The sequence below is a fragment of the Mus caroli genome, unplaced genomic scaffold, assembly GCF_978045245.1.
Source record: "Mus caroli unplaced genomic scaffold, Mus_caroli_1 scaffold_4, whole genome shotgun sequence".
In the NCBI taxonomy this organism is placed as follows: Eukaryota; Metazoa; Chordata; class Mammalia; order Rodentia; family Muridae; genus Mus; species Mus caroli.
Window position 1 is genome coordinate 67857679 of NW_028227259.1, and position 21482 is coordinate 67879160.

The 21482-nt window shown below is 45.8% G+C and overlaps 2 protein-coding genes across 2 annotated transcripts in view; one reads left to right on the forward strand and one right to left on the reverse strand.

Annotated features, from left to right (window-relative positions):
* The window catches only part of Klb (klotho beta), a 38350-nt gene extending 23362 nt beyond the window's left edge, over positions 1–14988 (forward strand). Inside the window, exons 2-5 of the mRNA XM_021162758.2 lie at positions 3472–3976; positions 7095–7363; positions 10294–11437; positions 13538–14988. Of these exons, the coding sequence (XP_021018417.1) occupies positions 3472–3976; positions 7095–7363; positions 10294–11437; positions 13538–13926 (2307 nt within the window). The 3' untranslated portion in view covers positions 13927–14988. The remainder of the gene's footprint in view (positions 1–3471; positions 3977–7094; positions 7364–10293; positions 11438–13537) is intronic.
* Positions 14989–18547: 3559 nt separating this feature from the next.
* On the reverse strand, positions 18548–21450 carry Rpl9 (ribosomal protein L9). The gene is made up of 7 exons (XM_085836716.1): positions 21298–21450; positions 21091–21206; positions 20753–20848; positions 19691–19823; positions 19298–19378; positions 18770–18887; positions 18548–18650 (listed from the first exon to the last, which is right to left on the reverse strand). Exons 1-6 carry the CDS (start codon positions 21341–21343, stop codon positions 18781–18783), a joined length of 579 nt encoding a protein of 192 aa, XP_085692842.1. The 5' UTR covers positions 21344–21450; the 3' UTR covers positions 18548–18650; positions 18770–18780.
* Between the last annotated feature and the right edge of the window lie 32 nt (positions 21451–21482).

The window sequence follows — 21482 nt, forward strand, 5'->3', positions numbered from 1 at the left end:
ATGGCTCAACCGCCATGCTTGTGTGGTGCTCTTTAGTGTCCACATCTGCTGTGTACAATCCTGAAGGGAGTCACTGATGGCTCTGCTGTCTAAGGATAAAAAACACTAGACTTGTCCAGGGGCTGAGTAACTACAGTAAGCCGGGAATGTCTCCCGGTGGGTCTATGATTCACAGCTATAAAGAAAGCACCCCTCAAAGCTTCCCCCAGTGATTCCAGCCTCAGAGGAGCTCAGGAAGAAAGGGCTTCCGTTCTTCTATTCTTTGATAATTTCACTTTGATAGTATATTTTAATATTTCTTCCCCATCTGAGAGGGGAGGCATCTCCATTCTTGTTCTTTTCCTATCTTAGAAAAAAAAAAAAAAACAGAAACAAAACAATCCACTAAAAAGCCTGCAGTGCAAAAACCAAGAGTTGGCTCAGTGCCACTCCAAGGTTTCCCTCCTCTTAGCATTTGTTATTTGCGAATTGCTTCTTCACCAGGGATGGGACTTTTGCCTCCACTCCCTCTCCTCCATGTCTGGTTTGATCTTGTGCAGGTGAGTCTCTGAGGGTTCATGGTAACTAACGCAGAGACACAACTCGACAAGGTAGAGAGTGGCAGACTTTGGAGTGCTCCGTCCGGAATGGGATGACTTTATGGTACATGCCCTCCCCAGCTCAGAAGTCAGGGATCTCTGCAGATGAGGAAGCCAGGGAATTTGTAGACAGTTTAAAGAGAATAAACAGCATTTTCCAGACACAAAAGGCAGATGCATCAATGAACTCAGAGAGACGGTGGATGGGACCATTTAAGGCAGGCAGCCTGCTTTGGTCTCTGCTGGCTTCTCGTAGAGACACAACCTCTGCCTGGAGGCTCGAGCACTTCTCTGAGATGAAAGCAGCAGTAAGATCCTTGGGCTCAGGCTTTAATCCCAGCACTTGGGAGGCAGAGGCATTTAGATTTCTGGATTTCTGAGTTCAAGGCCAGCCTGGTCTACAGAATGAGTTCCAGGACAGCCAGGGCTACACAGAGAAACCCTGTCTCAAAAAAAACAAAAACAAAAAACAAAACACAAAACAAAAACAAAACAAAAAAAGATCCTTGGGCTGGGTGTCACATGCCATTAATTCCAGTGGCAGCAGAGGCAGGCTGATCCCTGTGAATCCAAGGCCAGCACAGTCTACATAGTGAGCTCTGGGACAGCCAAAGCTACATAGTAAAACTCTGTCTCAAATGAACTAATTAAGTGACATAAAAATTAAATTACCCAAGGAGCTGAAGGGGTCTGCAACCCTATAGGAGGAACAAAAAGATGAACTAGGGGCTGGTGAGATGGCTCAGTGGGTAAGAGCACCCAACTGCTCTTCCGAAGGTCCAGAGTTCAAATCCCAGCAACCACATGGTGGCTCACAACCATCCATAACGAGATCTGGCGCCCTCTTCTGGAGTGTCTGAAGACAGCTACAGTGTACTTACATATAATAAATAAATAAATCTTTTTTTAAAAAAAAAAAGATGAACTAACCAGTACCCCCAGAGCTGTGTCTTTAGTTGCATATGTAGCAGAGGATGACCTAGTTGGCCATCAATAGGAGGAGAGACCCTTGGTCTTTCAAAGATTATATGCCCCAGTACAGGGGAATGCCAGGGTCAGGAAGCAGGAGTGGGTGGGTTGGGGAACAGGGTGGGGGGAGGGTATCAGGGCTTTGGGGATAGCATTTGAAATGTAAATGAAGAAAATATCTAATAAAAAAATTAAATTGATCCCTGAAATTGCATATGGCAGTCCATACCTGTAACTCCAGTACTTGGGAGCTTGGAATAGGAGGACTGTGGTTTGGAGGCTAGCCTGGGGTACATCGAGAGTCCTTGTCTCAAAAGAAAGGAAATCTTGGTATGATTTGGACATTTTGGTGCTAAATTGTTCCAGGATCCTGCAATGGAAATAGAGAGCGGGGCTGCTGAGTGAGATGCTGAGGTAATACCTCAAAATGTCTTCCTCTAGAAAAGTTCCCTAGGATGCGGCTGGAGAGGTGGCTCAGTACTTAGGAGTGCTGGCTACTCTTCCAGAGAACTCAGTTTCAATTCCCAGCACCCACACAGCAGCTCACACCTGTCTGTAACTACAGTTCCAGGGGAATCTGGCATTCTCCCACAGACAGACACGCAGGCAAAACACCCATGAACAGAAAGCCCTCAGATCAACCCCCAGCATCCCACAAACCAAGCAAGGTGATCCTGGCACTCTGAAGGTAAAGGCCAGAGGATCAGAAGTTCAAGGTCATAACCCTCTGCTATATATCAAGTTCTAAGCCAACCTCTGGCTATATGAGACAGACCCTGTCTCAGAAGAAGCAAGTCAAATCCGGTGGAGAAGCACAGTGGCCATGATGCTCACGAGGGCCAGAATATAGAAGCAGCTTTGAGCACTTCCTGTCTAGAACCTGCATTGAGTCTCTTTGGGTTCCTTCTCCTTTAGCTCACGGCTCACTGGACCACACTTCTGGATTTTAGGTATTTTCTTTCTTTCTTTCTTTTTTCTTTTTTTTTTTTTTGGGGGGGGGGGTATCAAGGCAGGGTTTCTCTGTATAGCCCTGGCTGTCCTGGAACTCGCTTTGTAGACGCGGCTGGCCTCGAACTCAGAAATCCGCCTGCCTCTGCCTCTCAAGTGCTGGGATTAAAGGCTTGCACCGCCAAGACCGGCTTGTTTTATTTTTTTAATTTCCCGTGTTTCTCTTTCAAACACCTCATTCTTGTCTTTCCAAGAAAGACCTTCCTTAGAGCCTGGTAATAAGCCGATGTTTCAGCCACTTGCGGGCAGGATGAGCCAGATATTAAGTGCTCAGACAATAACTACAGGTTCTGCTCTAAGAGGCCACACCTGGAAATGTAAAATAATCGCAACAATAGCAGCTGAGACTGAAGTAAAGCTTAACCTAGGGCAGGGGTTGTTTTGAAGTCTTTTACAGCGTTAATGAATCTTATCATCACCACGCCAGTGGTGGTCAGTTACCCTTTTACAGAATATGCAGCGGACGCTGTCCTTGACTTCTACATCAGGACCAAAGGGAGGGGGGCTGAGGAGATAGCTTGGTCAGCAGAGTGCTTGCCACACAACATGAGGACTTAAATTTAATCTGCAGAACTCATGAAAACACACACACACACACACACACAAACCTGGGTGTTGGGGCCATCCAAATGGCTCAGTGGGTAAATGCGCTTGCTGCCAAATCTGATGACCTCAGTTTGTTCTTCTAGGAACCACACGGTGGAAGGAGAAAACCAGTTCTAGCCCGAATATGTTTGTCTTGGCATGCGCATGCAAACACACGCGCGCGCGCGCGCGCGCACGCGCGCACACACACACACACACACATAAGTAAATGTAATCACGTTTTTTTTTCAATTGTTCAGGATTTACTAATCATGTTACGACCTCAGGGATTAAACACAGTGAAGACCGATGATATTTTCTTTCCCACCAGGCACATTCGAAAGTGTGGCATAACTACGACAAAAACTTCCGCCCCCATCAGAAGGGTCGGCTCTCCATCACCTTGGGGTCCCATTGGATAGAGCCAAACAGAACAGACAACATGGAGGACGTGATCAACTGCCAGCACTCCATGTCCTCTGTGCTCGGATGGTTCGCCAACCCCATCCACGGGGACGGCGACTACCCTGAGTTCATGAAGACGGGAGCCATGATCCCCGAGTTCTCTGAGGCAGAGAAGGAGGAGGTGAAGGGCACGGCTGACTTCTTTGCCTTTTCCTTCGGGCCCAACAACTTCAGGCCCTCAAACACGGTGGTGAAAATGGGACAAAATGTATCACTCAACTTAAGGCAGGTGCTGAACTGGATTAAACTGGAATACGATGACCCTCAAATCTTGATTTCGGAGAACGGCTGGTTCACAGATAGCTATATAAAGACAGAGGACACCACGGCCATCTACATGATGAAGAATTTCCTAAACCAGGTTCTTCAAGGTTGGCTATGCTTTGGCTCAATTAAAAAAAAGTGTGTGTGTGTGTGTGTTTGCTTGTGTGAGTGTATGTTTCGTGTGTGTCATCGCTCTTAGGGGACACAATAATGCACCTGGTAACCTGCAGCTGGCGTTTCGGGCAGTTGTGAGCCACTGATGCTCGTGCTAGGGACCAAATTCAGGGTCAGGAAGAGAGGCAAGCTTTGGTAAGTGCTGAGCTATTTCTCTGATCACCCCTCAGGATTTGTCCTTTGTTGGTTGGTTGGTTGGTTGGTTGATTATTGCTGTTGGGTTTTGTATTGTTCACTGTTGACTGAAATGTGTTTTGTGAGGGAAAGGGTTCCATGTAACCCAGGTTAGCTTTGAACTACTTCTCCCTGTGGAGATATGTTTAAAGTTTTTCATCAAGGGTGATTTATTGGAATCATGATTCTTTCATCTCGACATGTGTGAACAAAGAAAGGTCTAAGACAAAGCTGAGCCGCTTCTGCTCTTGGAGATTCCTGTCTCCCCAAGGTCACCTCGTTCACTACTCAGGCAGTGACACCTACAGGCTGATGGCAACCATGAGGTCATAGCTCATGCTGTGTCCCCATCAGAGCTGGGCTCCCTTCTACCTGACTCCTCTGGATCTTTCTCCAGCTGTGCAGTTCCCTTGAGAAGTCCTAAGGCTGGGGAGATGACTCGGTGGGCAAAGTACTTGCTATGCAAGCAAGAGGTTCTGAGTTTGACCCCCAGCACCCGAATAAAACAGGTGGGTGCAGGACTGGTGAGATGGCTCAGCCAGGAAAGGCACTTGCCACAAGCCAGACCCTGAGTTCAATCCTGGGGCTCACATGATGGAAAGACGGAAGTGACTTCAGCAAGATGGCCTCACACATGCGCTGAGACATGCATTCATCCACACAGAGGCATCATACATACACACACATGTGCCACACACACAAACACATGCACCACACATACACACACACTCACCACACATATGCATTTACACAGACACATACATCCACCACACACACACACACACACACACACACACATGGTCACCCCCCACACACACTTCCTTCACCACAATACATAAACTGTAACTTAAATAAATAAGTCCTAACTGTAGAGAGAAATCCCATCTCCTGCAGGAAAGATATTTCAGGAGGAGATTTTAGAAAGAGCAAGTCCCTCTCCCAGTCTCCCCACCCACCTGGCTCTGCAAAAAGGAACAGCTTAGAACACAGCCACACCCAACTACATGAACCCGAAGGAAGGGTGGCTCATACAATATACTATATACAGGCCCTTGGGTCAAGTGTCTTTCACTTGGACAAAGGGGCTTACCTGTTCCACCCTTCTTCATAACACCACACCACTGGGAAAACAGAACCACAACTTGCTGAGACACATTTGTCATTTTGAAAAAAAAATTTTTTTTTTTTTGGTCTTTCAAGACAGGGTTTCTCTGTATAGCCCTGGCTGTCCTGGCACTCACTTTGTAGACCAGGCTGGCCTCGAACTCAGAAATCCGCCTGCCTCTGCCTCCTGAGTGCTGGGATTAAAGGCATGCACCACCACTGCACAGCTATCAAATCTCATTATAGATGGTTGCAAGCTACCACCACGTAGTGGCTGAGGATCTCAAGCCCCCTGAAAGAGCAGACAGTGCTCTTCACCACTGAGCCATCTCTCCAGCCCCCGGATTTTCTACCTTTTAGAAAAACAATGTTAATGATAATTAGACGGCAAAATGCAGTGATGAGGCATTTCTCTGAGGAGAATAAAAGGGTGTTGCTGTTGTTATTGTTTGTTTGTTTTAAGAAAAATGGTTCAAGTGGGGGATAGGATGGCTCAGCAGTTGAGAGCACCGAGCACCACCTGCGCTTACAGTGGTCCCAGATTCAATTCCTGACACATTAACTCTAACCACCCACATGGCAGCTTACGACTGTCTGTAACTGAAGTTTACTGAATACGTTTTATCAGGCCTCCCTGGATACAGGCACAGAGAGAGCTCACAGATAAACATGCAGGCAAAAAGCAATCCTGCATGGGAAATAAAATTAAAATAATAAAAATTTTAAAATGATTCAGGGCTAATTTCAGTTTTTACTGTAGACCAGGTTGGCCTTGAACTCACAGAGATCTGCCTGCCTCTGCCTGCAGAGTGCTGGGATCAAAGTCGTACACTGCTACACCTGGCTCCCAGTCAGAGTTTGGAAGCTGAGAAAGCCCTTAGAGAACATCCTTCCCGATATTTTCCTTTGCAGATGAGGTAACTGAGGCTCTGCACCTTCCCCAACAGCTCCTGCCCCAAGATGCAGCAGGACCTGGCCCTGAGCCTGTTGCCCTTCAGCCCAGCCACCTCTCACACCACTTCCATGCCTTCCGCCTGCATTTGCTGTGACGTCCTAAGAGCTGGTATTTTCAGTCCCCGGAGAACAATTTCACAGAACAGACAGTAGTACACAGACAGGAACTAGCCCAAACTCGGAATGAGAAACTCTAGGTCGCCAGTCAACATCTATATCCCAAAAGGCTCTGGAACTGCCGTGCCCCAGGACACAGATCTGCACACTTAATATCACCTCACTCCACTTTTTAAATTTTTGAGACAGGGTCACACTATGTAGCTCTGGATGACCCGGAACTCATTATGTTGACCAAGCCAAACTTGAACTCAGAGATCTGCCTACCTCTGCTTCCTGAGTGTTGAAATTAAAGGCATATACCATCCGCCATACCCTGCTAAACAATGTGATTAAAAACGTTTAACTATCAGGAAGAATGTTTTAATGAGATCTTCCAACTATCACTCAACAGGGCAGGGAGTGCGTGCTGTTTATTTCTTTTGAGTGTAGGGCATATGTGGAAGTCAGATGACAACTTTTGACACTTGGTCCCCTTCCACCATGCAGGCCTCTGACTCAACTTTGTCAAGCTTCATAATAGATGAAGCCTTTACAGATGCAGCTATTTGGCTGGCCCCAAATCAATAACTCGTGGTTTGACTTAAAATGCCTGCTATTTAGGAAAAGAGTTACTTTTGTTATGTGCTGTGTCCTGGCACTTTGTAAACGAACTAGAATGTTCAGTCCTCTGAAAATCCCTGCTTCCTTTTCTCTGTGCAGCAATAAAGTTTGATGAAATCCACGTGTTTGGTTATACGGCCTGGACTCTCCTGGATGGCTTTGAGTGGCAGGATGCCTATACGACCCGACGAGGGCTGTTTTATGTGGACTTTAACAGTGAGCAGAAAGAGAGGAAACCCAAGTCCTCGGCTCATTACTACAAACAGATCATACAAGACAACGGCTTCCCCTTGAAAGAGTCCACGCCAGACATGAAGGGTCGGTTTCCCTGTGATTTCTCCTGGGGAGTCACTGAGTCTGTTCTTAAGGTAAGTGGCTACTTCTGAATTAACCACACACCAGGGGAGATAGTATACAGTATGTATTTACAAGTGTTACGTGTAAGGATATCTTAGCCATTGTTTTGTTGCTGTGAAGAAACATCATGAGCACAGCAAGTCTGGGGTCTTCAACCGGGGCTGGTTCACAACTCATCAACATGGTGAGAAGCATGGCAGCATGCAGGCAGACACGGTGCTAGAGAGGTAGCCCTATGAACCTATGGAGACCATTTTTATTCAAACCATCACAGATGCTTTGCCTGCATATATGTCTGTCTGTCTGTCTGGTGACCACAGAGGCCAGAAGAGTGCATTGGATGTCCTAGGGGATTAGGGATATGTGTGTGCTTGTGTGCGTGTGTGTGTGTGTGTGTGTGTGCCTTCCACACAGATTTCAATGTTCTTAATTGCCATGCCTCCAACCCTGTGTGTGTGTGTGTGTGTGCATGTATGTGTGTGTGGTGCATATTGCAGTCCATGCAGAGGTTAGAGGACAAACTGTGGAGTTAGCTATTTCCCTCTACCTTTTTTGGGTTTGAGGGATTGAACTCAGGTCTCTAAGCTTACTGAGTAAATGCTACCAGCTCTGAGTCATCTCCCCCACCAGAATTCACTATTTGTTCGGTTAGATTTTTCAAGACAGGGTTTCTCTGTGTAGTCCTAGCTATCCTGGAACTCTCTCTTGTAGACCAGGCTGGCCTCAAACTCACAGAGATCTCCTGAGTGCTAGGATTAAAGGCCTACCAAGAGAATCCACTGGCTTTTATTATACAGAATAGTGTGTTTATATGTGTATACGATACACTTTGGTCTTTTTTTTTACCTCCACATTGTATCCCTTATCTTCCTCCTAATGGCCCTCTTCCATTTGGGGATGCATCTTTATGTGGTCTCTCTCCCAGATAATCACATGCATTGTCTACAGCTAGTGTTTTCTGGAGGGTTGTAACCCACAGTGCATTTTGTTTGATCCTGCCTTGTTCTGTGGCAAAATGCCCTTTTGTAAACATCTTTTCAACAATACTGGGATGCTCTGAACTTTTCAAAACACTGGAGCTGGTCTAGGCTGGGAAGACAGCTCAGGTCATTCATTTTACATGGGCTAAACTTCAAGCTCGTGTGACCAATGTTCTCTGAGTTTAATGTTCTAGATTACCAGTTGGCAGATGGCAACGGGGCAGTAATATGGCTTTGTAATTAGACTGTGAAAGATGACACATGAAAAAGCAATTAGAGGGAAAATATTTACCAAAGGTTAATTATTAGTTTTCCAGGTGCATTTAAATTCACTCCCGGGTGGGGAAAGAGCTTTAGCACAAGTACAGAATTTTTTCTTGCTCTAATTAATCTTGAATTTGGAAGTGTTTTTAAGTCTTTTGTTTCCTTCTACTTTATCTTATTTTTTGAGACAAGGTTTCTCTGTGTAGCCCTGGCTGTCTGGAGCTAAATCCAAGTCACCCTACCTTTGTACAGTGGTTTCCAGTTGAGACACGGGCTTCCCAGATTGTCTCTCTCGTCCTTAGATTGCACCTGGGAAGTGAGAGACACACAACCATCCCCGTATAAGGTTGTGTAGCCCAAACTCAAAGAGGAAAATGTGGGGCTGAGGCTGTACTTTAGTTGGTACAGCGGCTGCCTAGCTCACAGGGCGCCTGGGTTTGATCCTCAGTGTTGCATTAAGTGGGGTAGTGACATATACCTGTAACCCCAGTGCTTGGGAAGAAGGCAAAAGAGAAGCAGGAGTTCCAGGTAATCCTTAGGTACTTATTAGGTTTAGGGCTAGCCTGGGCTGTAGCCACCTACCACTCACCCCCACCCCTACCCCAAAAAGAGGGAGAAAGAAAAATGAAAGAAAAAGTTTAAAAAAAAAAAAAAAGTCCATGACTCTCCAAGGTGGAAAGCCAGGGAAATCAAAAGGGCAATAAACCTTCAGGATTTGGGCTCAGTTCACTCTTCCCCCCTCATAACCGAAGCTCCTTGCACAGAGAGAACATTCTATATTCTTCCTGTGGAGCAAGCGCTGTGCTCACAGACACACCACGGAAGAGACACTGCACAAAAGTGTGATGTTCTTAGGCCTTCTTCCTCCATTTCATTTTTTAAATTGGTTAGGAGATGGGTTAGGAGATCTGCTGTCCAGCCCAGGCTGGCCTCAAACTAGCAGTCCTCCTATCTCAGCCTCCTGAGATTATAGGATAGGCATGCACGGCTACTCTGGGCTCTCACCCTGCTCCCTTAACCACTGTCAGGGACGGCCTGTCAGCCGGCCTCCTCTAAGTGCGCGTGGTGCTCAGTGACTCCTTTACAGCCTCATTGCATTTCACCTGTGCCATCTTCAGCTTATGACAGGGCTGAGAATCCGTCCTTCCATATTGCCTTCCACTGAGGACACCAAGCCAATTTCCTGACGCATTTGAACTGTTACAGGAGATGTGGTATAACCTGGATTTTTAGGTCATGTGAGCTGGAAAATGGCTTATTAGGCTTTTCTCAAACAACTGGTCTTCCTTCCCTGTGTGTGGTTCCCTCCCAGTATTTCCCAGTCTCCCTGGAGACTCTGGGGGCTAGAAGGATAGCCCTTTCTCCCATATTACGAGCAAAACATCCTGAATACAGAGACCATTATGTTTTTGTTTGTTTTTCGAGACAGGGTTTCTCTGTGTAGCCCTGGCTGTCCTGGAACTCACTCTGTAAACCAGGCTGGTGGCAAGCTCAGAAATCCTCCTGCCTCTGCCTCCCAAGTACTGGGATTAAAGGCATGCGCCACCACTGCCCTGCTACAGAGACCATTGTGAAGGGCAAAGTTATCATTTACCTTGTAGTAAGAGGCTTCAGTGAGGCTCAGCTCTTCCAGTCTGACTGGTTGGGAAATGCCGGTAGCCACACTTGATTTACCTGGGTGCCTTTATCTCCCACAGCCCGAGTTTACGGTCTCCTCCCCTCAGTTTACCGATCCTCACCTGTATGTGTGGAATGTCACTGGCAACAGATTGCTCTACCGAGTGGAAGGGGTAAGGCTGAAAACAAGACCGTTCCAGTGCACAGATTATGTGAGCATCAAAAAACGAGTTGAAATGTTGGCAAAAATGAAAGTCACCCACTACCAGTTTGCTCTGGACTGGACCTCTATCCTTCCCACTGGCAATCTGTCTAAAGTTAACAGGCAAGTGTTAAGGTACTATAGGTGTGTGGTGAGCGAAGGACTGAAGCTGGGCGTCTTCCCCATGGTGACGTTGTACCACCCAACCCACTCCCATCTCGGCCTCCCCCTGCCACTTCTGAGCAGTGGGGGGTGGCTAAACATGAACACAGCCAAGGCCTTCCAGGACTACGCTGAGTTGTGCTTCCAGGAGCTGGGGGACTTAGTGAAGCTCTGGATCACCATCAATGAGCCTAACAGGCTGAGTGACATGTACAACCGCACGAGTAATGACACCTACCGTGCAGCCCACAACCTGATGATCGCCCATGCCCAGGTCTGGCACCTCTATGATAGGCAGTATAGGCCGGTCCAGCATGGGGCTGTGTCACTGTCCTTACATTGCGACTGGGCAGAACCTGCCAACCCCTATGTGGATTCACACCGGAAGGCAGCCGAGCGCTTCCTCCAGTTTGAGATCGCCTGGTTTGCAGATCCGCTCTTCAAGACTGGCGACTATCCATCCGCTATGAAGGAATACATCGCCTCCAAAAACCAGCGAGGGCTGTCTAGCTCAGTCCTGCCGCGCTTCACCGCGAAGGAGAGCAGGCTGGTGAAGGGCACCGTCGACTTCTACGCACTGAACCACTTCACTACGAGGTTCGTGATACACAAGCAGCTGAACACCAACCGCTCAGTTGCAGACAGGGACGTCCAGTTCCTGCAGGACATCACCCGCCTGAGCTCGCCCAGCCGCCTGGCTGTAACACCCTGGGGAGTGCGCAAGCTCCTTGCGTGGATCCGGAGGAACTACAGAGACAGGGATATCTACATCACAGCCAATGGCATTGATGATCTGGCTCTAGAGGATGATCAGATCCGAAAGTACTACTTGGAGAAGTATGTCCAGGAGGCTCTGAAAGGTGAGGTTTGGGGCATACAGAGAAGTGGGAGAGGTATATAAACTTGACGGCAATGGAAACCTAGGCATAAACTGGGCAGTGGTGGCGCACGCCTTTAATCCCAGCACTTGGGAGGCAGAAACAGGCGGATTTCTGAGAAACAACAACAAACAACTCACCACCGATTGAAGATTTGTGGCCCCCCACTTCTGTCCATTGGATTTCTTCCTTAAAATAGGCCTTTATTATTGAATTTAAAATGTTTTGTTTTGTTTGTGACCAAATCTCTCTATGTAGTCCTGTCTTGAAGCTTGCTATGTAGACCAGGCTGGCCTTGAACTCACAGAGATCCACCAGCCTCTGCCTTCTGAGTGATGGGACTAAAGGCGTGTGTACACTCATGTCTAACTGAATTTTTTAATTTTTACTTTCATCATTGTTTTTTTGTTTGTTTGTTTGTTTTTGTTTTTGTTTTTGGAGACAGACAGGGTTTCTCTGTGTAACCCTGGCTGTCCTAGAACTCACTCTGTAGACCAGGCTGGCCTCGAACTCAGAAATCCAGTGCTGGGATTAAAGGCGTGGGCTACCACGCCCGGCTCATCGTTTCTTTAGACAGGGTCTAAGTAGTAACCCTGAGCTAACCTCTATCCCACGTCTGCCTTCCAAGTGGTGACATTATAAATCTAGGCCATGGGGGATTGGTGAGGTGGCTCAGCAGGTAAGAGCACTGACTGCTCTTCCGAAGATCCTGAGTTCAAATCCCAGAATGCCAGCACTCAGGAGGCAGAGGCAGAATGATCTCCACGAGTTCAAGGCCAATCTGGTTTACAGAGTGAGTTCCAGGAAAGCCAGGGCTACACAGAGAGACCCTGTCTGAAAAAAAATTTAAAAACCCACCACTACTACCTCCACGACCCCTCCCACACACATACACACATACACACACACCTTCATACATTCAACCATCCTTTAGGTGGAAATAACACCTCACTGAAATACTTATGTCTGTAGAGAAATTATTTATTTATTTATTTGTGGATTTTTCAAGACAGGGTTTCTCTGAGTAGTCTTGGCTGTCCTGGAACTCACTTTGTAGACCAAGCTGGCCTCGAACTCAGAAATCCACCTGCCTTTGCCTCCCAAGTGCTGGGATTAAAGGCGTGCGCCACCATGCCCGGCGAGAAATTCATTTCTAATTACTTCCTTAGAGTAGATTGCCCAGTATATGAAAATATTGTGGCAGCAGCTCTCAATCTGGGGGTTTAGACTCCCTTGGGGGTAAAGCAATCTTTTCACAAGGTCACATATCAGATATTTACAATATGATTCATAACAGTAGTAAAATTAGTTATGAAGTAACAACAAAATAATTTTATAGGGGTGGTGGTTTCACCACAACGTGAGGAACTGTATAAAGAGGTTTGCAACATTAGGAAGGTTGAAAACCACTGTGTTGTGGGGATTAAGATCAACTAAGAAGGACTAGGGACATAGCTGGTAGAGTCTTTATCTTGCATGCACAAAGCCCTGGGCAAATCCCTAAGATGAATAAGCCGGGCATAGTGGCAAAAGCACGTAATTCTAATTCTCTGGAGGTAGTGACAGGAAGATCAGAAGTTAACTGTCAACTTGAGCTTACATAGGGAGTTAGAGGCCAGCCTGGAGTACACGTTTCCAAAACAGAATCTTCAGTGAGAGCCATGACTTCATAATTTTTTTATTTACATGATCTTAGTTTCAATGAAAACTAAATTTTAAAAGAGATTTTATTTTATTTACATGAACACACTGTAGCTGTCTTCAGATACACCAGAAGAGGGCATTGGATCCCATTACAGATGGTTGTGAGTCACCATGTGGTTGCTGGGAATTGAACTCAGGACCTCTGGAAGAGCAGTCAGTGCTCTTAACCTCTGAGCCATTTCTCCAGCCTCTGAAAACTAAATTAAAATCTTTTTTATTTATTTATATTCCAAATGTTGCCCTGCTTCCTGGTCCCCTCCTCCAAGACTTCTTCACCAATCCCTCCTCCCCTTTGCCTGTGAGAGGGTGTCCCCCCCCAATTTTTATTCAAAGAAACTTTAGCATCCATTTGTGATCAACAGTGTTTCTTTCTTTCAGCATATCTCATTGACAAGGTCAAAATCAAAGGCTACTATGCATTCAAACTGACTGAAGAGAAATCTAAGCCTAGATTTGGATTTTTCACCTCTGACTTCAGAGCTAAGTCCTCCGTGCAGTTTTACAGCAAGCTGATCAGCAGCAGAGGCCTCCCCGCTGAGAACAGAAGCCCTGCGTGTGGTCAGCCTGCGGAAGACACAGAGTGCACCATTTGCTCATTTCTCGTGCAGAAGAAACCACTCATCTTCTTCGGTTGCTGCTTCATCTCCACGCTGGTTGTACTGCTATCCATCACCGTTTTTCATCATCAAAAGAGAAGAAAATTCCAGAAAGCAAGGAACTTACAAAATATACCATTGAAGAAAGGCCACAGCAGAGTTTTCAGCTAAACCGCCGTTTCTGTCATAGTTTCAAGATTCACTCCAGCTCCATGTACTGGTAACTTACGATGTGAGAGACAGCTGTAACCAAGGCGAAGACAATCGATGCCTTTGAAGTGTGGTTCAAATAATTCCTTCAGGTACTGACAATCAGTGAGTCCGTTCTCCGAGCTGAAGACACCCTGACAGTAACTCTGGGCATGACCCTAAACATTGCTTCAGGAAGTGTGGATCAGGACTTCACATCCTTTTTCTCTAGCATTCTTCTGTAAATAACAATCACTATTCATGGTCAAGAAATTAATTTTAAAAAGTGAAATTTTGTTGTCTTAGACTTCATGGTTAAAACCTATTTTGATGTCAATGTTGATTTGAGACAGGTCTATTATGTAGCTCTGGCTGTCATGGAACTTGTTATGTAGACCAGGCTGGTCTCAACCTCACAAAGGGCCACCTGCCTCAGCCTTCTGAGTACTGGGATCAAAGGTGTGCATTACCATACCTGGCTAAAACTATTTAAACTGGACAGTTAGTGACATACTCTTGTCACCTCTAACAAGGTATTCTCTGTTTGGTTAGGTCAGGGCTGTCCTCAGATGGAATGTACAAACAAAACAGGATTTTTAGATCATGCCTGTTCATAGGTAGTTAAAGCATAAGCTATAAAACTCACCAATGTGTACACCTTTAATCCCAGCACTTGGGAAGCAAAGGCAGGCAGATTTCTGAGTTCGAGGCCAGCCTGGTCTACAAAGTGAGTTCCAGGACAGCCAAGGCTACACAGAGAAACCCTGTCTCGAAAAACCCAAAACTCACCAATGTTAGCTTTTCTCAAAAAAAAAAATTTTTCCAGGCACTTCTTAAACATCCAAGTTTGTGAGCTCTCTTATTGGACTAGTAATTTTTATTTTTATTTTTATTTTGTGCCAGGGTGAGTGGATTCAAGACAGGGGTTTTCTGTGTAGCCCTGGCTGTCCTGATACTTGCTCTGTAGAGACCAGGCTGGCTGGAACTCAACAGATCCACCTGCCTCTGTCTCCCAAGTGCTGGGATTAAAGGTGTGCACCACTATGCCCAGTTTGGATTTTTGACTTTAAAGGGGCTTCATGGGTGGAAAGATGGCTCAGCGGTTAAGAGAACTGGCTGTTCTTCCAAAGGACCCTGGTTCAATTCCCAGCACCCACATGGCAGCTCACAGCTGTCTGTAATTCCAGTTCTAAGAGACGTGACACTGTCACACAGACATAGATGTAGGCAGAACAGCAATGCACATAGACCACAGGATAAATGACAAGAAGACACAAGTATCTACACAAATCTTGTTCCCTAGGCCTTACTGCATAGCAATTCCCATTTTAAAATAAACTGCCATTACCCCTATTAAACCCTGAAAAAAAATTTTTTTGTGGTGACAAGATTTGGCACACTTAGCAAAGTTTAAAAGATGTAGATCTTACTATGGATTACCAATAATGGTCAAAGGACCATACCATTATTCATAGAGTCCTGCGTTGTCCCCCAGAGCTTCCTAACTTCCTCACGCTCAGAGGTGTAGAATATCTGGAGCTAGTCACCACACTACCTAGTCACTGTCAACTTTCTCCGGGAATTTAGACTTAGTCAAAGAACAGTGGCTCTTTCCTAAAGAGCCTTAGTGATGAACCACCCTAAAGTGTCAAAGTGATTTTAACTGTATTTCAGATCTACCTATCCTGAGACATCAAACTTAAGGCATAATTAGGATTCTTTTTGTGTTTTTCAAGACAGAGTTTGTGTATGGCACTGGCCATCCTGGAACTTACTCTGTAGAACATGCTGGCCTTGCCTCTGCCTCCCAAATTCTGGGATTAAAAGCATGCACCACCACTGTCCCAATGTATTAAAATTCTTAGAATCAGCAATAATTTAAAAGCAAAACCAAAGAAACAGCACATGAAAAAAATGACAAAAGCTGCTATTGGATTAACCAAATCTAACAACAAATCTATTTTTCTACTCCTGGTTACCACATCCACTGCTTTTCCAGTTATAGCAGGTTCTTTTTAAAATGTGTGTGGGTGTTTAGCTTGCATGTATAAATGTACCACTTGTGTGTCCTTGGAAGCCAGAAAAGGCACCAGATCCCCTGTAACTGGAGTTACAGATGGATGTGAGCCACCACGTGGGTACGGGAAACTAAACCTGGGTCCTCTATACAAACAGCCAGTGCTCGTCAGCACTGAGCCATCTCTCCAAGCTTAGCAGTTCTGAGGTTTTAGGATGACACACATTATAGTTGGCTAAACAACTGTACTGTTAGCCACATTAAAAAAAGCTATAATTTTGTTTTGCTTTAAAAAAAAACAAAAACCAAACCCTTAAACTATTTTGGCTGCATACATCTGGATGTTCACCTGGCACCTTTGGAGGCCAGAAGAGTGCACTAGATCTCCTGGAACCGACTGGAGTTACAGATGGCTGTGTGGTAGGACTAAAACCTGACTCCTCTGCAAGAGCAACAAGGGCTCCTAACCACTGTATACACTATCTGTATCCTCACTTAGGTTTTTCTTTTGTTACTTGAATCCACTCCGGAAAAACTATTGATAAAGGGGTTTTTAAAATCACTTTATTAACTTCTATAAACCTTCATGTTAGCCTTCAAAGATGCAGAAGGCAAAGAACTTGGAGTCAACTCTTAATTCAAATAACATGTTTAGGTCTTTTTTTTTTTTTTTTTTTTTTGACCTGGTTGTCACTACATAGCCCAAGCTAGCCTAGAACTGGCGGTGATTCTCCTGCCTCAGCCTAAGAGCTGGGATTTCATGCCCGGTTCAGTTTTCTATTAATCATCACTTTTTGTTATGTGAGACAGGGTCTCACCTATTGTACAGCCCAAGCTGGAATAAGCTTTATATATAAAATCTCAGGATAGCCTCCTCACCCTCCTGCCTCAACTGCACTGCAGGGGCTACAGGAATATACCACCAGATACCCAACTAAAACCTTTTAACCATGTGTTCTCATTAAGCTAAGCTCACAACTCCTTCCCTGACTTCCCCAAATGTAAAGTTCCTAGGCCAATGTTTTCTCGCTGCCACACTTGGGGGATGGGAGGAGAGTATGGAAATCATTAGCTCATGATCTAGTGATATACCAAGGAAAAGTTCTAACTCAACTGAGTAGCTGCAGAAAAAGACTTGTGACATATTTTTACATAGTCAATAAAACCCACTTCTGGTTAAATATTGCCTTACCTGGTATTTGCTTAACCTCTGGGAAATGAGGTGCCTACGTCTAAAGGTTTTAACCTTCAGTACTATACCAAATAACCTGGTTAATGCCATTTATACTGAAATAGCTAGTTGGAGGTCAACAGATTTTGGCAATCTCCCAAAGTGGCCAAATACATAGCTGACACTGGTTCTTATTCTGTTAACACCCCTGCAAGGCTAGAATTACAGATAGGACAAGCCACATTTGTGGCTGCTAGCTGGGACCTTGTTAATCCTAGGCAAGCACCCTGCCAAACTCAACCTGGACCTTTTCGGGTCGAAACAGTCTCCAGAGCCTTGAATGGCCACATGGCATCTGAGTTACCAGAAAATGAGTAGGAAATGCTCAGCTAGCCCAGACATTCCAATTCCCCCTTTTATATTTAAGGCACAGTTGGAGATGGAGGATACTACAGTGCTGCCTTGCAGTTTAGCTCTCAGCACTCACAACTACAAGTGGTGACAATTCTAGCTCCAGGGAAACTCCTCTAGACACCCAGAAATATATTCAGACACAGGCAGCTAGACTGGGCAGTGCCTGTACCCTAGCCCTGGGGAAGACATGTCTCAAATGCATGCATGGCAAAAGGGCAACACACAGACACTAATTGCACATATAAAGGAAAATACTTGTTTCAAGCCTATTAAAAGCTGGGTGTTGGGACTGGCAAGATGGCTCAGCAGGCATGAGCACTGACCACAGTTCAAATCCCAGCAACCAGAGATCTGACACCTTCTGGCTTATCTGAAGACAGCTATGGTGGGTGTACTTACATCTAAATCTTTGGGCTGGAACATGCAGGGACTGAGTGAGCAGAGTTGACTGGAGGAGCAGAGGTCCTAAATTCAACCCCCAACAATCACATTAAGACAACCATTTGTACAGCTACAGTGTACTCATATAATCTTTAAAAAAAAAAAAAATCTGGGTGTTATGGTACTTGTCCATGATCCAAGCAGCAAGTAGGTAGAGACAAGGTGGAGCCTGAGGCCATCAGAGGAGACTGCCTTCTCCAAGTTACAGGTCTGGGACTAATGTGTTTGCCTAGCATTCACAAGTCACTCCCAGGTGGGTAGGGAAGTAATTCACATAAGTACCAAGTCTGTTACATCTAGAATCCTATACTCAAAGCCTGCAACCACAGGTTCATTGCTTGTACTAGGATTACAACTCTATACTGAGACAATCTGCCCACCCAACAGTAAATATTATGCCCAGGTCAAAGTCAAGCACCTCTAGGACCTACCCAAAGTGATACACTCACTCAACATCCACTAGGAAAGTTGCCTGTCACTGCTATTTTAAGCCAATTGTTTGGGGGTGGGGGGAAGACCTCAAGTAACATGTTGCTTGAGTATCGCTGACCCATTAAGTAATCAGAAGAGACAAGGACACACAAATCAATATATAAGTCTTTTATTCTCCCAAAAGAGCCCAAATTGTTCTTGTGATCAGGATCTCGTTTCTGGAGCCAGGAACTGTAAAACAAACACACAGGTAAAACCTTCTGCCAGTGTTCCTGCTCAGAAAATTCTTTTAATCCTTCTTAGCACGCTGTGCTCATCCAAAGCAGTGAGCTGCAGACACGGGCACCCACCTGAGGCCTCCTCACTCGTCAGCCTGCTGCACAGTTCCCTTCTCAGACACATAGATGCCGTCCAAAAACTTCCGGATATCCTTGTTCTTAACTGTTGTGGCTTGCTGAATCAGGGCAGCTACATAGGACACAAAAAAGTACATAAAAAGGCCATTATTTCATTAGCCAAATTCATCTCATACAAGCCCAACTAACTAGAACTCAATCCCTCGAGCCTACACAGGAGGGGCTCCTTCACTGTCCTTGGTTCTCAACTGAGCAGTGGCATACACACCCCAATATAGGCATAAAAACAAATAATACTTTCCCAACCAAGCCAGCCATGTGCCACCCAATTTGACAACTATGAGCAGAGCATACACAACCATTTTGTACTCATGATACAAAGCACAGCATACAAATGCCTACACAACAGATCCACCATGGATTTCTTCCTATTTCTCAGAAGTTTGGAAACATAAATCAGACACACACTCAACCTCAAGGCTCAGATAAAATGTTACTGTCTGTTACGACAAATACACACACCTGAATTTGAAACAAGTTCAATGTCATTTCCTTCAAGGATTAACTCATCCTTCTGGGCTTGAGAGACAGAACAAGCAACACCTGAAAGAGGCGAGCATCCAACAGTGTTAACAGATACCACCAATGCAACCCCAAGCAACCAATCAAGCTCTCTAGATTTTAGGGTTGGACTTCTGAACCTCCTGTCATCTCAGATGACAAATGTGGACTCCCAGATCCCACAAGAGGCTGATGTATCCTACAACTATTTCAACATACTCCCTCTTCAGAAAACCTCGAGCTATCAGGACCACCCAACAGTCTTCACCACACCCAAACACTAAGGCTGCATCCAGACCCAAGGACAAAAGAACTGCAGCAACTTCCCCACCACTCCTGAAGGCCCACACATACCTGTCCTCATCCGAACCCTGCGGATGTATTTTTCACCCAAGAAATTTCGGATTTCAACCAAAGAGCCATTCTCCTGGATGACAACGTTGATGGGGAAGTGAGCGTACACAGACCGCATCTTGTATCGGAAGCCCTGCATCAAACAAGCAACTGTGAGCCATCTTGAACAAACTCACAAAGTTTTTGGTTCAGCCTGGCCTAGATTTTGAGATTCCTCTTCTTCAGTTTCCCCAGGCTGAATTTAGTGTCAGCTCTAAATTCCCTCAGGTGCTTTTGTCGTATCGTGGAAATTTAATACACACACCCTACCCACCATATGCAAGTTGCAACATCTTCCCAAAGCTCCCGGAGGAAGCTTTCCTTTACTATCTCATCCTTTGAGGGCATAAGATCCTCATTTTTGGCATTAGATATCTGTGGAGTGACTACAGACACCACCAGATAATAAGCGACTCCAGACTATTCAAGCTAAATAAAAGGCCCAGTCCTTCCCAGGAGCAACAGGGTAACATGATCCGATAGGTATACAAAGTACAGTGTATGTTTATAAAACAACACCTCTTCAGCACTATTTTGGGAGAAAGGATCTAGAACAGTAACTTCAGATATGCACAAGTCAGATTTTTTTTTTGAGACAGGGTTTCTCTGTATAATTCTGGCTGTCTTTTTTTTTTTTTTTGGTTTTTCGAGACAGGGTTTCTCTGTGTAGCCCTGGCTGTCCTGGCACTCACTTTGTAGACCAGGCTGGCCTCGAACTCAGAAATCCGCCTGCCTCTCGAGTGCTGGGATTAAAGGCGTGCGCCACCACGCCCGGCCTGGCTGTCTTTTCTATCCATGAATCCCAAACATACCAGCTAGCAATCTCCACATTATATATCTACCAACAAACAAAACCCCTCAAACAGAAGTAAAGGAGCCTGCCCAACAAATTCCTGGGTCTGATCTGTGCTAACCCACCCCCCCTCCTTCGTAGGAGTACAGTCCATCCTGGCCCTAGACATTTATACACACCCAAGGAACCTCTTCCCAAGGGTTAAAGGGCAGCGTGGGGGGCTGGCTTACCAGTGTGACACCCTTGATCATGTTCTGAACATGACTGCAGATGGTCCTGACGGTGGCCAGTTCCTTTCTGTTACCCCACCATTTGTCAACCCGGAGCTGAAACACAACAACTTTAGAATTAAAACACAGCACTTTTAGCTGGCGAGTACAAGCACGCAAAGCCACGTACAAATGCACCGTATGTCACACGCACAGGACACCAGAGAGGAACGATACACCAACTCCCCTCAAAACCCAAGTTCACTCAGAAAAGAACTGAGTCTGAGTATAGGGGGGGGATTAACATCGGTTACCGGGCTTTTGTTACAAACAAGCACCCGAAGTACATAAGTTCTTACCCTTTTCTTTTTCTTCCCAAGAAGACTCAGCTCCACGTTGATGTGATTGAAGTCCCTCCGCAGAGTCCCCCTGGGGCCCTTCACAATGACTGTGCGCCCCTTCAGAGTGATATCGACTAAAAGAGAAGGTGAACTGGTGAGACCACAGGCCGGGGTTTAGAGCATGCAGGAAAGCCGTCAGCGGCCGGCGGGAAGCCGCCTACTCACCATTCTCTGGAATGTCCACAGTCTGATTGCTGAGAATGGTCTTCATCCTGAAACACAGACACTCGGGTGAGACGGCTGGGGCGGGGGACGCTCTACACCAGAGACCCGGCAGCGTTCCGCTCCCAACGGGAATCGCCAGCTAAGAACGCCGGCGACAAGGACCCAGGTGCGTCCGGCACAAGGAC